Raw genomic sequence first — 18,441 nt, 5'->3', positions numbered from 1 at the left:
ATTGACTCTGTACCGTAATACCCTGTATATAGCCTCCACATTGACTCTGTACCGTAATACCCTGTATATAACCTCCACATTGACTCTGTACCAGTACCCCTGTATATAGCCTCCACATTGACTCTGTACCAGTACCCCTGTATATAGCCTCCACATTGACTCTGTACCAGTACCCCCTGTATATAGCCTCCCCATTGACTCTGTACCAGTACCCCTGTATATAGCCTCCCCATTGACTCTGTACCAGTACCCCTGTATATAGCCTCCACATTGACTCTGTACCGGCACCCCTGTATATAGCCTCCACATTGACTCTGTACCAGTACCCCCTGTATATAGCCTCCACATTGACTCTGTACCAGTACCCCTGTATATAGCCTCCACATTGACTCTGTACCGGCACCCCTGTATATAGCCTCCACATTGACTCAGTACCGGTACCCCTGTATATAGCCTCCACATTGACTCTGTACCAGTACCCCCTGTATATAGCCTCCACATTGACTCTGTACCGGCACCCCCTGTATATAGCCTCCACATTGACTCTGTACCAGTACCCCCTGTATATAGCCTCCACATTGACTCTGTACCAGTACCCCTGTATATAGCCTCCACATTGACTCTGTACCAGTACCCCTGTATATAGCCTCCACATTGACTCTGTACCGTAACACCCTGTATATAGCCTCCACATTGACTCTGTACCAGTACCCCTGTATATAGCCTCCACATTGACTCTGTACCAGTACCCCTGTATATAGCCTCCACATTGACTCTGTACCGTAACACCCTGTATATAGCCTCCACATTGACTCTGTACCAGTACCCCTGTATATAGCCTCCACATTGACTCTGTACCAGTACCCCTGTATATAGCCTCCACATTGACTCTGTACCAGTACCCCTGTATATAGCCTCCACATTGACTCTGTACCAGTACTCCCTGTATATAGTCTCCACATTGACTCTGTACCAGTACCCCCTGTATATAGCCTCCACATTGACTCTGTACCAGTACCCCTGTATATAGCCTCCACATTGACTGTACCAGTACCCCTGTATATAGCCTCCACATTGACTCTGTACCAGTACCCCTGTATATAGCCTCCACATTGACTCTGTACCAGTACCCCCTGTATATAGCCTCCACATTGACTCTGTACCAGTACCCCTGTATATAGCCTCCACATTGACTCTGTACCGGCACCCCCTGTATATAGCCTCCACATTGACTCTGTACCAGTACCCCTGTATATAGCCTCCACATTGACTCTGTACCAGTACCCCCTGTATATAGCCTCCACATTGACTCTGTACCAGTACCCCTGTATATAGCCTCCACATTGACTCTGTACCGTAACACCCTGTATATAGCCTCCACATTGACTCTGTACCAGTACCCCTGTATATAGCCTCCACATTGACTCTGTACCAGTACCCCTGTATATAGCCTCCACATTGACTCTGTACCGTAACACCCTGTATATAGCCTCCACATTGACTCTGTACCAGTACCCCCTGTATATAGCCTCCACATTGACTCTGTACCAGTACCCCCTGTATATAGCCTCCACATTGACTCTGTACCAGTACCCCCTGTATATAGCCTCCACATTGACTCTGTACCAGTACTCCCTGTATATAGTCTCCACATTGACTCTGTACCAGTACCCCCTGTATATAGCCTCCACATTGACTCTGTACCAGTACCCCCTGTATATAGCCTCCACATTGACTGTACCAGTACCCCCTGTATATAGCCTCCACATTGACTCTGTACCAGTACCCCCTGTATATAGCCTCCACATTGACTCTGTACCAGTACCCCCTGTATATAGCCTCCACATTGACTCAGTACCGGTACCCCCTGTATATACCCTCCACATTGACTCTGTACCAGTACCCCCTGTATATAGCCTCCACATTGACTCTACCGGTACCCCCTGTATATAGCCTCCCCATTGTCTCTGTACCAGTACCCCCTGTATATAGCCTCCACATTGACTCTGTACCGTAATACCCTGTATATAGCCTCCACATTGACTCTGTACCGTAATACCCTGTATATAGCCTCCACATTGACTCTGTACCAGTACCCCCTGTATATAGCCTCCACATTGACTCTGTACCAGTACCCCCTGTATATAGCCTCCACATTGACTCTGTACCAGTCCCGCCTGTATATAGCCTCCCCATTGACTCTGTACCAGTACCCCCTGTATATAGCCTCCCCATTGACTCTGTACCAGTACCCCCTGTATATAGCCTCCACATTGACTCTGTACCGGCACCCCCTGTATATAGCCTCCACATTGACTCTGTACCAGTACCCCCTGTATATAGCCTCCACATTGACTCTGTACCAGTACCCCCTGTATATAGCCTCCACATTGACTCAGTACCGGTACCCCCTGTATATAGCCTCCACATTGACTCTGTACCAGTACCCCCTGTATATAGCCTCCACATTGACTCTGTACCGGCACCCCCTGTATATAGCCTCCACATTGACTCTGTACCAGTACCCCCTGTATATAGCCTCCACATTGACTCTGTACCAGTACCCCCTGTATATAGCCTCCACATTGACTCTGTACCAGTACCCCCTGTATATTGCCTCCACATTGACTCTGTACCGTAACAACCTGTATATAGCCTCCACATTGACTCTGTACCAGTACCCCCTGTATATAGCCTCCACATTGACTCTGTACCAGTACCCCCTGTATATAGCCTCCACATTGACTCTGTACCGTAACACCCTGTATATAGCCTCCACATTGACTCTGTACCAGTACCCCCTGTATATAGCCTCCACATTGACTCTGTACCAGTACCCCTGTATATAGCCTCCACATTGACTCTGTACTGGTACCCTCTGTATATAGCCTCCACATTGACTCTGTACTGGTACCCTCTGTATATAGCCTCTACATTGACTCTGTACCGGTACCCCCTGTTTATAGCCTCCACATTGACTCTGTACCGGTACCCCCTGTATATAGCCTCCACATTGACTCTGTACTGGTACCCTCTGTATATAGCCTCCACATTGACTCTGTACCGGTACCCCCTGTATATAGCCTCCACATTGACTCTGTACCAGTACCCCCTGTATATAGCCTCCACATTGACTCTACCGGTACCCCCTGTATATAGCCTCCCCATTGACTCTGTACCAGTACCCCCTGTATATAGCCTCCACATTGACTCTGTACCGTAATACCCTGTATATAGCCTCCACATTGACTCTGTACCGTAATACCCTGTATATAGCCTCCACATTGACTCTGTACCAGTACCCCCTGTATATAGCCTCCACATTGACTCTGTACCAGTACCCCCTGTATATAGCCTCCACATTGACTCTGTACCAGTACCCCCTGTATATAGCCTCCACATTGACTCTGTACCGGCACCCCCTGTATATAGCCTCCACATTGACTCTGTACCAGTACCCCTGTATATAGCCTCCACATTGACTCTGTACCAGTACCCCCTGTATATAGCCTCCACATTGACTCAGTACCGGTACCCCTGTATATAGCCTCCACATTGACTCTGTACCAGTACCCCTGTATATAGCCTCCACATTGACTCTGTACCAGTACCCCCTGTATATAGCCTCCACATTGACTCTGTACCAGTACCCCTGTATATAGCCTCCACATTGACTCTGTACCAGTACCCCTGTATATAGCCTCCACATTGACTCTGTACCGTAACACCCTGTATATAGCCTCCACATTGACTCTGTACCAGTACCCCTGTATATAGCCTCCACATTGACTCTGTACCAGTACCCCCTGTATATAGCCTCCACATTGACTCTGTACCGTAACACCCTGTATATAGCCTCCACATTGACTCTGTACCAGTACCCCCTGTATATAGCCTCCACATTGACTCTGTACTGGTACCCTCTGTATATAGCCTCCACATTGACTCTGTACTGGTACCCCTGTATATAGCCTCCACATTGACTCTGTACCAGTACCCCTGTATATAGCCTCCACATTGACTCTGTACCAGTACCCCCTGTATATAGCCTCCACATTGACTCTGTACCGGCACCCCTGTATATAGCCTCCCCATTGACTCTGTACCAGTACCCCCTGTATATAGCCTCCACATTGACTCTGTACCAGTACCCCTGTATATAGCCTCCACATTGACTCTGTACCGGCACCCCTGTATATAGCCTCCACATTGACTCTGTACCAGTACCCCTGTATATAGCCTCCACATTGACTCTGTACCAGTACCCCTGTATATAGCCTCCACATTGACTCTGTACCAGTACCCCTGTATATAGCCTCCACATTGACTCTGTACCAGTACCCCCTGTATATAGCCTCCACATTGACTCTGTACCGGCACCCCTGTATATAGCCTCCCCATTGACTCTGTACCAGTACCCCCTGTATATAGCCTCCACATTGACTCTGTACCGGCACCCCTGTATATAGCCTCCCCATTGACTCTGTACCAGTACCCCTGTATATAGCCTCCACATTGACTCTGTACCAGTACCCCCTGTATATAGCCTCCACATTGACTCTGTACCGGCACCCCCTGTATATAGCCTCCACATTGACTCTGTACCAGTACCCCTGTATATAGCCTCCACATTGACTCTGTACCGGCACCCCTGTATATAGCCTCCACATTGACTCTGTACCGGCACCCCCTGTATATAGCCTCCACATTGACTCTGTACCAGTACCCCTGTATATAGCCTCCACATTGACTCTGTACCGGCACCCCTTGTATATAGCCTCCACATTGACTCTGTACCAGTACCCCCTATATATAGCCTCCCCATTGACTCTGTACCAGTACCCCTGTATATAGCCTCCACATTGACTCTATACCAGTACCCCCTGTATATAGCCTCCACATTGACTCTGTACCAGTACCCCCTGTATATAGCCTCCACATTGACTCTGTACCAGTACCCCTGTATATAGCCTCCACATTGACTCTGTACCAGTACCCCTGTATATAGCCTCCACATTGACTCTGTACCAGTACCCCTGTATATAGCCTCCACATTGACTCTGTACCAGTACCCCCTGTATATAGCCTCCACATTGACTCTGTACCGGTACCCCCTGTATATAGCCTCCACATTGACTCTGTACCAGTACTCCCTGTATATAGCCTCCACATTGACTCTGTACCGGTACCCCTGTATATAGCCTCCACATTGACTCTGTACCAGTACCCCTGTATATAGCCTCCACATTGACTCTGTACCGGTACCCCCTGTATATAGCCTCCACATTGACTCTGTACTGGTACCCTCTGTATATAGCCTCCACATTGACTCTGTACTGGTACCCTCTGTATATAGCCTCCACATTGACTCTGTACCGGTACCCCCTGTATATAGCCTCCACATTGACTCTGTACTGGTACCCTCTGTATATAGCCTCCACATTGACTCTGTACTGGTACCCTCTGTATATAGCCTCTACATTGACTCTGTACCGGTACCCCCTGTATATAGCCTCCACATTGACTCTGTACCGGTACCCCCTGTATATAGCCTCCACATTGACTCTGTACTGGTACCCTCTGTATATAGCCTCCACATTGACTCTGTACCGGTACCCCCTGTATATAGCCTCCACATTGACTCTGTACCAGTACCCCCTGTATATAGCCTCCACATTGACTCTGTACCAGTACCCCCTGTATATAGCCTCCACATTGACTCTGTACCAGTACCCCCTGTATATAGCCTCCACATTGACTCTGTACCAGTACCCCCTGTATATAGCCTCCACATTGACTCTGTACCAGTACCCCCTGTATATAGCCTCCTCATTGACTCTGTACTGGTACCCCCTGTATATAGCCTCCACATTGACTCTGTACCAGTACTCCCTGTATATAGCCTCCACATTGACTCTGTACCGGTACCCCCTGTATATAGCCTCCACATTGACTCTGTACCAGTACCCCCTGTATATAGCCTCCACATTGACTCTGTACCGGTACCCCCTGTATATAGCCTCCACATTGACTCTGTACTGGTACCCTCTGTATATAGCCTCCACATTGACTCTGTACTGGTACCCCCTGTATATAGCCTCCACATTGACTCTGTACCGGTACCCCCTGTATATAGCCTCCACATTGACTCTGTACTGGTACCCTCTGTATATAGCCTCCACATTGACTCTGTACTGGTACCCTCTGTATATAGCCTCTACATTGACTCTGTACCGGTACCCCCTGTATATAGCCTCCACATTGACTCTGTACCGGTACCCCCTGTATATAGCCTCCACATTGACTCTGTACCAGTACCCCTGTATATAGCCTCCACATTGACTCTGTACCAGTACCCCCTGTATATAGCCTCCACATTGACTCTGTACCAGTACCCCTGTATATAGCCTCCACATTGACTCTGTACCGTAATACCCTGTATATAGCCTCCACATTGACTCTGTACCGTAATACCCTGTATATAGCCTCCACATTGACTCTGTACCGTAATACCCTGTATATAGCCTCCACATTGACTCTGTACCGTAATACCCTGTATATAGCCTCCACATTGACTCTGTACCGTAATACCCTGTATATAGCCTCCACATTGACTCTGTACCGTAATACCCTGTATATAGCCTCCACATTGACTCTGTACCGTAATACCCTGTATACAGCCTCCACATTGACTCTGTACCAGTACCCCCTGTATATAGCCTCCACATTGACTCTGTACCAGTACCCCCTGTATATAGCCTCCACATTGACTCTGTACCAGTACCCCCTGTATATAGCCTCCACATTGACTCTGTACCGTAATACCCTGTATATAGCCTCCACATTGACTCTGTACCGTAATACCCTGTATATAGCCTCCACATTGACTCTGTACCGTAATACCCTGTATATAGCCTCCACATTGACTCTGTACCGTAATACCCTGTATATAGCCTCCACATTGACTCTGTACCGTAATACCCTGTATATAGCCTCCACATTGACTCTGTACCGTAATACCCTGTATATAGCCTCCACATTGACTCTGTACCGTAATACCCTGTATATAGCCTCCACATTGACTCTGTACCGTAATACCCTGTATATAGCCTCCACATTGACTCTGTACCATAATACCCTGTATATAGCCTCGTTATTCTTATTGTGTCACTTTTTATTTTACACTGTTAGTTAAGGGCTTGTCAGTAAAGCATTTCACGGTAAAGTCTACACTTGTTGTATTCGGAGCATGTGACAAATAAAATTAGATGTGTCTCAATGCTTCTTCCAGTCAGTTGTAAAGTCATAATGCTCTTGGCTTTAACAGTGCTCGTTGTGTGTGTGTGTGTGTGTGTGTGTGTGTGTGTGTGTGTGTGTGTGTGTGTGTGTGTGTGTGTGTGTGTGTGTGTGTGTGTGTGTGTGTGTGTGTGTGTGTGTGTGTGTGTGTGTGTGTGTGTGTGTGTGTGTGTGTGTGTGTGTGTGTGTGTGTGTCTACAGTACAGAGAAATATATTCCTTATTGAAACTGTTCTCCGGTGTACTGCCCATCTCTTTCACTACATTAGGTGCCAGGTCCTGGAGGGTTTGTGGGCTGTGTGAGGGACCTGGAGTTGAATGAGGAGAGCATAGCCAATCCCTCAACAAGCCTGGGGGTTGTTCCCTGCTTCCAGACCACTCTGCAACCTGGGGCATACTTCTCCTCCCAGGGAGGACACATGGCTATAGGTACAGTATACCTCCTCTCCTCCCAGGGAGGACTCATGGCTATAGGTACAGTATACCTCCTCTCCTCCCAGGGAGGACACATGGCTATAGGTACAGTATACCTCCTCTCCTCTCCTCCCAGGGAAGACACATGGCTATAGGTACAGTATACCTCCTCTCCTCCCAGGGAGGACACATGACTATAGGTACAGTATACCTCCTCTCCTCTCCTCCCAGGGAGGACACATGGCTATAGGTACAGTATAAATCCTCTCCTCCCAGGGAGGACACATGGCTATAGGTACAGTATACCTCCTCTCCTCTCAGGGAGGACACATGTCTATAGGTACAGTATACCTCCTCTCCTCCCAGGGAGGACACATGGCTATAGGTACAGTATACCTCCTCTCCTCTCCTCCCAGGGAGGACACATGGCTATAGGTACAGTATAAATCCTCTCCTCCCAGGGAGGACACATGGCTATAGGTACAGTATACCTCCTCTCCTCCCAGGGAGGACTCATGGCTATAGGTACAGTATACCTCCTCTCCTCCCAGGGAGGACACATGGCTATAGGTACAGTATACCTCCTCTCCTCCCAGGGAGGACACATGGCTATAGGTACAGTATACCTCCTCTCCTCTCCTCTCAGGGAGGACACATGGCTATAGGTACAGTATACCTCCTCTCCTCCCAGGGAGGACACATGGCTATAGGTACAGTATACCTCCTCTCCTCTCAGGGAGGACACATGGCTATAGGTACAGTATACCTCCTCTCCTCCCAGGGAGAACACATGGCTATAGGTACAGTATACCTCCTCTCCTCTCCTCCCAGGGAGGACACATGGCTATAGGTACAGTATACCTCCTCTCCTCCCAGGGAGGACACATGGCTATAGGTACAGTATACCTCCTCTCCTCTCCTCTCAGGGAGGACACATGGCTATAGGTACAGTATACCTCCTCTCCTCCCAGGGAGGACACATGGCTATAGGTACAGTATACCTCCTCTCCTCCCAGGGAGGACACATGGCTATAGGTACAGTATACCTCCTCTCCTCCCAGGGAGGACACATGGCTATAGGTACAGTATACCTCCTCTCCTCTCAGGGAGGACACATGGCTATAGGTACAGTACATCTCCTCTCCTCCCAGGGAGGACTCATGGCTATAGGTACAGTATACCTCCTCTCCTCCCAGGGAGGACACATGGCTATAGGTACAGTATACCTCCTCTCCTCTCCTCCCAGGGAGGACACATGGCTATAGGTACAGTATACCTCCTCTCCTCCCAGGGAGGACACATGGCTATAGGTACAGTATACCTCCTCTCCTCTCAGGGAGGACACATGGCTATAGGTACAGTATACCTTCTCTCCTCCCAGGGAGGACACATGGCTATAGGTACAGTATACCTCCTCTCCTCTCCTCCCAGGGAGGACTCATGGCTATAGGTACAGTATACCTCCTCTCCTCTCCTCCCAGGGAGGACACATGGCTATAGGTACAGTATACCTCCTCTCCTCCCAGGGAGGACACATGGCTATAGGTACAGTATACCTCCTCTCCTCTCCTCCCAGGAAGGACACATGGCTATAGGTACAGTATACCTCCTCTCCTCTCCTCCCAGGGAGGACACATGGCTATAGGTACAGTATACCTCCTCTCCTCTCTCTCCTCTCCTATAAAATTATTTGGTTGCAATTTAAAATGTTTGTCAAAGAGGCCAAGGTTTTGAGAAAAGGATCTAGGAGAGACTATTATGAGACTATTGGAGAGACATTCTCTGGGATTATGAGACAGGGCAGAGCACAACAAAATAAATATGACCCATAAAATCTGAAACACACTGACTAATCTCTCCATGTCTCTGTGTCTAGATGAAGGCCTGGTGTTAGGGCGGGACCTAGATGTCCAGCTGGAGGTACGGCTGGTGTCTGACTCTGGTCTCCTGCTGCATGCTGGGTCTGGACAACAGCTCAGTCTCTACCTCAACCAGGGAGAGGTACGATTAACTAAGTGTTCTGTTGTTTTAGGACTACCTAGACAGTTTTCTTCTGTTTCAGACAGAGTCATGTGTACAATGAAAGAGTGTCTATAATGACTGTATAATGTGGTGTCCTCTACAGGTGACAGTCACAGTGAACAGTGGTCGCGGAAAAGTCTTCTCCACCTCTTTCACACCAGAGGAATCCCTGTGTGACGGACGCTGGCACAGTATCACAGGTGAGTTCTAGCTTACAGTTACCGATACAGGTGAGTTCTAGCTGAGTTACAGATACAGGTGAATTCTAGCTGAGTTACAGACACAGGTGAATTCTAGCTGAGTTACAGATACAGGTGAATTCTAGCTGAGTTACAGATACAGGTGAATTCTAGCTGAGTTACAGATACAGGTGAATTCCAGTTGAGTTACAGATACAGGTGAATTCTAGCTGAGTTACAGATACAGGTGAATTCTAGCTGAGTTACAGATACAAGTGAATTCTAGCTGAGTTACAGATACAGGTGAATTCCAGTTGAGTTACAGATACAGGTGAATTCTAGCTGAGTTACAGATACAGGTGAATTCTAGCTGAGTTACAGATACAGGTGAATTCTAGCTGAGTTACAGATACAGATGAATTCTAGCTGAGTTACAGATACAGATGAATTCTAGCTTACAGTTACTGATACAGGTGAGTTCTAGCTTACAGTTACTGATACAGGTGAGTTCTAGCTTACAGTTGCAGATACAGGTGAATTCTAGTTGAGTTATAGATACAGGTGAATTCTAGCTGAGTTACAGATACAGGTGAATTCTAGCTGAGTTACAGATACAGGAAAAATTCTAGCTTAGTTACAGATACAGGTGAATTCTAGCTTACAGTTACTGATACAGGTGAGTTCTAGCTTACAGTTACAGATACAGGTGAATTCTAGCTGAGTTACAGATACAGGTTAATTCTAGTTGACTTATAGATACAGGTGAATTCTAGCTGAGTTACAGATACAGGTGAATTCTAGCTGAGTTACAGATACGGGTGAATTCTAGCTGAGTTACAGATACAGGTGAATTCTAGCTGAGTTATAGATACAGGTGAATTCTAGCTGAGTTACAGATACAGGTGAATTCTAGCTGAGTTACAGATACAGGTGAATTCTAGCTGAGTTACAGATACAGGTGAATTCTAGCTGAGTTACAGATACAGGTGAATTCTAGATTACAGTTACAGATAGAGGTGAATTCTAGCTGAGTTACAGATACAGATGAATTCCAGCTGAGTTACAGATACAGGTGAATTCTAGCTTAGTTACAGATAGAGGTGAATTCTAGCTGAGTTACAGATACAGGTGAATTCTAGCATAGTTATAGATACAGGTGAGTTCTAGCTGAGTTACAGATACAGGTGAATTGTATGTTACAGATACAGATACAGGTGAGTTGTAGCTTACAGATACAGGTGAGTTGTAGCTTACCGATACAGGTGAGTTGTAGCTTATAGATACAGGTGAGTTGTAGCTTACAGATACAGGTGAGTTGTAGCTTACCGATACAGGTGAGTTGTAGCTTACAGATACAGGTGAGTTGTAGCTTATAGATACAGGTGAGTTGTAGCTTACAGATACAGGTGAGTTGTAGCTCACAGCTACAGGTGAGTTGTAGCTCACAGATACAGGTGAGTTGTAGCTCACAGATACAGGTAAGTTGTAGCTTACAGATACAGGTGAGTTGTAGCTCACAGATACAGGTAAGTTGTAGCTTACAGATACAGGTAAATTGTAGCTTACAGATACAGGTGAGTTGTAGCTCACAGATACAGGTGAGTTGTAGCTTACAGATACAGAAACAGGTGAGTTGTGGCTTACAGATACAGGTGAGTTGTAGCTTAGTTACAGATACAGGTGAGTTGTGGCTTACAGATACAGATACAGGTGAGTTCTAGCTTACAGATACAGGTGAGTTCTAGTTTACAGATACAGGTGAGTTCTAGCTTACAGATACAGGTGAGTTCTAGCTTAGTTACAGATACAGGTGAGTTGTGGCTTACAGATACAGGTGAGTTTCTCTACCATAAGCCGCCTCCAACATCGTTTTAGAGAATTTGGCAGTACATCCAACCGGACTAGCAACTGTACGGTTTGCTGATGTCAACGTTGTGAACAGAGGGCCCCATGCTGGTTATGGTATGTGCAGGCATAAACTACAGACAACGAACACAATTGCATTTTATCATTGGCACTTTGAATGCATAGAGATACCGTGAAGAGATCCTGAGGCCCATTATCGTACCATTCATCCCCCACCATCACCTCATGTTTCAACATGATAAATATACAGCCCCATGTCACATGGATCTGGACACAATTACTGGAAGCTGAAAATGTCCCAGTTCTTCCATGGTCTGCATGCTCACGAGACATGTGACCCCATTGAGCATGTTTGGGATGCTCTGGATAGTCCTGTACAACAGCATGTTCCAGTTCCTGCCAATATTCCGCAACTTCTCACAGCCATTGAAGAGGAGTGGGGACAACATTCCACAGGCTACAATCAACAGCCTGATCAACTATATGTGAAGGAGATGTTTCGCGCTGCTTGAGGCAAATGGTGATCACACCAGATACTGACTGGTTTTCTGATCCACACCAGATACTGAATGGTTTTCTGATCCACACCAGATACTGACTGGTTTTATGATCCACACCAGATACTGACTGGTTTTCTGATCCACACCAGATACTGACTGGTTTTCTGATCCACACCAGATACTGACTGGTTTTCTGATCCACACCAGATACTGACTGGTTTTCTGATCCACACCAGATACTGACTGGTTTTCTGATCCACACCAGATACTGACTGGTTTTCTGATCCACACCAGATACTGACTGGTTTTATGATCCACACCAGATACTGACTGGTTTTCTGATCCACACCAGATACTGACTGGGTTTCTGATCCACACCAGATACTGACTGGTTTTCTGATCCACACCAGATACTGACTGGTTTTATGATCCACACCAGATACTGACTGGTTTTATGATCCACACCAGATACTGACTGGTTTTCTGATCCACACCAGATACTGACTGGGTTTCTGATCCACACCAGATACTGACTGGTTTTCTGATCCACACCAGATACTGACTGGTTTTCTGATCCACACCAGATACTGACTGGGTTTCTGATCCACACCAGATACTGACTGGTTTTCTGATCCACACCAGATACTGACTGGTTTTCTGATCCACACCAGAGACTGACTGGTTTTCTGATCCACACCAGATACTGACTGGTTTTCTGATCCACACCAGATACTGACTGGTTTTATGATCCACACCAGATACTGACTGGTTTTCTGATCCACACCAGATACTGACTGGGTTTCTGATCCACACCAGATACTGACTGGTTTTCTGATCCACACCAGATACTGACTGGTTTTATGATCCACACCAGATACTGACTGGTTTTCTGATCCACACCAGATACTGACTGGTTTTCTGATCCACACCAGATACTGACTGGTTTTCTGATCCACACCAGATACTGACTGGTTTTCTGATCCACACCAGATACTGACTGGTTTTCTGATCCACACCAGATACTGACTGGTGTTCTGATCCACAACAGATACTGACTGGTTTTCTGATCCACACCAGATACTGACTGGTTTTCTGATCCACACCAGATACTGACTGGTTTTCTGACCCACACCAGATACTGACTGGTGTTCTGATCCACACCAGATACTGACTGGTGTTCTGATCCACACCAGATACTGACTGGTTTTCTGATCCACACCAGATACTGACTGGTTTTCTGATCCACACCAGATACTGACTGGTTTTCTGATCCACACCAGATACTGACTGGTGTTCTGATCCACACCAGATACTGACTGGTTTTCTGATCCACACCAGATACTGACTGGTTTTCTGATCCACACCAGATACTGACTGGTTTTCTGATCCACACCAGATACTGACTGGTTTTATGATCCACACCAGATACTGACTGGTTTTCTGATCCACACCAGATACTGACTGGTTTTCTGATCCACACCAGATACTGACTGGTGTTCTGATCCACACCAGATACTGACTGGTTTTCTGATCCACACCAGATACTGACTGGTTTTCTGATCCACACCAGATACTGACTGGTGTTCTGATCCACACCAGATACTGACTGGTTTTCTGATCCACACCAGATACTGACTGGTTTTCTGATCCACACCAGATACTGACTGGTTTTCTGACCCACACCAGATACTGACTGGTGTTCTGATCCACACCAGATACTGACTGGTGTTCTGATCCACACCAGATACTGACTGGTTTTCTGATCCACACCAGATACTGACTGGTTTTCTGATCCACACCAGATACTGACTGGGTTTCTGATCCACACCAGATACTGACTGGTTTTCTGATCCACACCAGATACTGACTGGTTTTCTGATCCACACCAGATACTGACTGGTTTTCTGATCCACACCAGATACTGACTGGTTTTCTGATCCACACCAGATACTGACTGGTTTTCTGATCCACACCAGATACTGACTGGTTTTATGATCCACACCAGATACTGACTGGTTTTCTGATCCACACCAGATACTGACTGGTTTTCTGATCCACACCAGATACTGACTGGTTTTCTGACCCACACCAGATACTGACTGGTGTTCTGATCCACACCAGATACTGACTGGTGTTCTGATCCACACCAGATACTGACTGGTTTTCTGATCCACACCAGATACTGACTGGTTTTCTGATCCACACCAGATACTGACTGGTTTTATGATCCACACCAGATACTGACTGGTTTTCTGATCCACACCAGATACTGACTGGTGTTCTGATCCACACCAGATACTGACTGGTTTTCTGATCCACACCAGATACTGACTGGTTTTCTGATCCACACCAGATACTGACTGGTTTTCTGATCCACACCAGATACTGACTGGTTTTATGATCCACACCAGATACTGACTGGTTTTCTGATCCACACCAGATACTGACTGGTTTTCTGATCCACACCAGATACTGACTGGTTGTCTGATCCACACCAGATACTGACTGGTTTTCTGATCCACACCAGATACTGACTGGTGTTCTGATCCACACCAGATACTGACTGGTTTTCTGATCCACACCAGATACTGACTGGTTTTATGATCCACACCAGATACTGACTGGTTTTCTGATCCACACCAGATACTGACTGGTTTTCTGATCCACACCAGATACTGACTGGTTTTCTGATCCACACCAGATACTGACTGGTTTTCTGATCCACACCAGATACTGACTGGTTTTCTGATCCACACCAGATACTGACTGGTTTTCTGATCCACACCAGATACTGACTGGTTTTATGATCCACACCAGATACTGACTGGTTTTCTGATCCACACCAGATACTGACTGGTTTTCTGATCCACACCAGATACTGACTGGTTTTCTGATCCACACCAGATACTGACTGGTTTTCTGATCCACACCAGATACTGACTGGTTTTCTGATCCACACCAGATACTGACTGGTGTTCTGATCCACACCAGATACTGACTGGGTCTCTGATCCACACCAGATACTGACTGGTTTTCTGATCCACACCAGATACTGACTGGTTTTATGATCCACACCAGATACTGACTGGTTTTCTGATCCACACCAGATACTGACTGGTTTTATGATCCACACCAGATACTGACTGGTTTTCTGATCCACACCAGATACTGACTGGTTTTCTGATCCACACCAGATACTGACTGGTTTTCTGATCCACACCAGATACTGACTGGTGTTTTGATCCACACCAGATACTGACTGGTTTTCTGATCCACACCAGATACTGACTGTTTTTCTGACCCACACCAGATACTGACTGGTTTTCTGATCCACACCAGATACTGACTGGTTTTCTGATCCACACCAGATACTGACTGGTGTTCTGATCCACACCAGATACTGACTGGGTCTCTGATCCACACCAGATACTGACTGGTTTTCTGATCCACACCAGATACTGACTGGTTTTCTGATCCACACCAGATACTGACTGGTTTTCTGATCCACACCAGATACTGACTGGTTTTCTGATCCACACCAGATACTGACTGGTTTTCTGATCCACACCAGATACTGACTGGTTTTATGATCCACACCAGATACTGACTGGTTTTCTGATCCCACCAGATACTGACTGGTGTTTTGATCCACACCAGATACTGACTGGTTTTCTGATCCACACCAGATACTGACTGTTTTTCTGACCCACACCAGATACTGACTGGTTTTCTGATCCACACCAGATACTGACTGGTTTTCTGATCCACACCAGATACTGACTGGTGTTCTGATCCACACCAGATACTGACTGGGTCTCTGATCCACACCAGATACTGACTGGTTTTCTGATCCACACCAGATACTGACTGGTTTTCTGATCCACACCAGATACTGACTGGTTTTCTGATCCACACCAGATACTGACTGGTTTTCTGATCCACACCAGATACTGACTGGTTTTCTGATCCACACCAGATACTGACTGGTTTTATGATCCACACCAGATACTGACTGGTTTTCTGATCCACACCAGATACTGACTGGTTTTCTGATCCACACCAGATACTGACTGGTTTTCTGATCCACACCAGATACTGACTGGTTTTCTGATCCACACCAGATACTGACTGGTTTTCTGACCCACTCCCTTATCTTTTTAATATCTGTGACCAACAGACACATATCTGTATTCCCAGTCATGTGAAATCCGTAGATTAGGACCTAATTGATTTATTTTAATTGACTGATTTCCTTATATGAACTGTAACTCAGTAAAATCTTTGAAACTGTTACATGTTGCATTTTTACATTTATTTGTTCAGTCTAGAGTTGCACTGGGAAAGCATTATAGCATAATCTATGTTACTAAACTTGGGATCAATACATTTTATTCAATTCAAAACAGTCTTCTACTAATGTTGTTGCCATTGGCTGTTCGCCCCGTAGTCATGAAGAAGAGCAACGTGCTGCAGCTCCATGTGGATACAGCCAGCGAACACAGTGTGGGGCCCAAGAAGGGCCGATCCTCAGGGGCCAAGGAGACTGTGTACCTGGGAGGAGTACCAGGTGAGCACATCTCCCTTTCTCCATCAAAACCTCCTTCTGTTGAACCCTACCTTTCCTGACCTCTGAACTCTGTCACAAACACTGGAGCTAATCGGATATTAATTCCAGACACATATTCAGAAGTAATTTTGTGATTTAAAAAAATATATATATTAGCTGTCGGGGGGGGGTAATCACAAAACTATTCAGTGATTTTCATAATTTGCTAGACAGAGTATTTTACAGTGTGAATGGTGAAGGAAAGACTAATGTACAACCTCAAACATGAGAATGTTTTTCAAATAATTTATTTAAAAAAAAAAAAATAGCTTTCGGCACACAGACAACGTCTAAACCTTCCGTCTCGAACATAAAGAACTAAAACTATCTTTCTGCATTTCAACTTGTATTCTCCTCTAGATGGCGTTGATGTGCCGGGCCTCCCCGCTGCCCTGCCCTCCTTCCATGGTTGTGTTCGGAGAGCAGTCCTGAACCAGCGACCAGCCGTGCTGTCTAAACCCCTGTTAGTACACGGAGCTGTGGGCACACAGGGCTGTCCAGCCATGTAGACCTCTTTTGGCCCTGTTCCCCCTGGTTTAGCCCTGTTCCCCCTGGTTTAGCCCTGTTACACCTGGTTTAGCCCTGTTACACCTGGTTTAACCCTGTTACCCCTGGTTTAGCCCTGTTACACCTGGTTTAGCCCTGTTACACCCAGTTTAGCCCTGTTCCCCCGGTTTAGCCCTGTTCCCCCTGGTTCAGCCCTGTTACACCCGGTTTAGCCCTGTTCCCCCTGGTTCAGCCCTGTTCACCCGGCTCATGCAGGGCCAAACTCAATGCGACAACGTTACAGAACGTTGTTACATTTCTGTCTGCCAACTTTGTATCTGCAACAATACACCCGTGGGCCACGTTCATTAGGAAAAACGTTATGGAGCAAATAGAAATGTAATGAATAGAGCTGATGATGTGATTCTGTATTGTACATGTCCGAGGTATGTGTGTTCTATGTCATGTCCACTACATAACCAAAAGTATGTGGACATCCATTTAATTTAGTGGATTCAGCTATTTCAGCACACACCCGTTGCTGACAAGGGGAATAACTTTTCGGCCCTGCTAGAGCTGCCCCCGGTTAGCTGTAATTGCTGTTATTGTGAAGGGGAAACGTCTAGGAGCAACAATGTCTCGGCTGTAAAGTGGTAGGCCACACAAGCTCACAGAACGGGACAGCAGAGTGCTGAAGCACGTAGGGCGTAAAAATCGTCTCTCCTCAGTTGTAACACTCACTACTGAGTTCCAAACTGCCTCTGGAAGCAACGTCAGCACAAGAACTGTTCGTCGGGAGCTTCATGAAATGGGTTTCCATGACCGAGGAGCCGTACACAAGCTTAAGATCACTGTGTGCAATGCCAAGCATTGGCTGGAGTGGTGTAAAACTCAACACCATTGTCTCTGGAACAGTGGACACGCTAAGGGGCTCGGCCCCTTACAAATCCCCGCAGCAATGTTCCAACATCTAGTGGAAAGCCTTCCCAGAAGAGTGGAGGCTGTTATAGCAGCAATGTTCCAACATCTAGTGAAGAGCCTTCCCAGAAGAGTGGAGGCTGTTATAGCAGCAG

General features: G+C 46.5%; 1 protein-coding gene across 1 annotated transcript in view; it reads left to right on the top strand.

Moving 5' to 3' along the window:
* Positions 1–18,441, top strand: part of LOC124019415 (laminin subunit alpha-4-like) — a 28,876-nt gene extending 10,435 nt beyond the window's left edge. The window contains exons 6-10 of the mRNA XM_046334750.1: positions 7,565–7,724; positions 9,586–9,710; positions 9,835–9,931; positions 16,724–16,843; positions 17,243–18,441. Of these exons, the coding sequence (XP_046190706.1) occupies positions 7,565–7,724; positions 9,586–9,710; positions 9,835–9,931; positions 16,724–16,843; positions 17,243–17,391 (651 nt within the window). The 3' untranslated portion in view covers positions 17,392–18,441. The remainder of the gene's footprint in view (positions 1–7,564; positions 7,725–9,585; positions 9,711–9,834; positions 9,932–16,723; positions 16,844–17,242) is intronic.

Source organism: Oncorhynchus gorbuscha, unplaced genomic scaffold (assembly GCF_021184085.1).
Source record: "Oncorhynchus gorbuscha isolate QuinsamMale2020 ecotype Even-year unplaced genomic scaffold, OgorEven_v1.0 Un_scaffold_909, whole genome shotgun sequence".
NCBI lineage: Eukaryota > Metazoa > Chordata > Actinopteri > Salmoniformes > Salmonidae > Oncorhynchus > Oncorhynchus gorbuscha.
The sequence above is the reverse complement of the archived record's forward strand: the minus strand, read 5'-3'. Positions and strand labels throughout refer to the sequence as shown.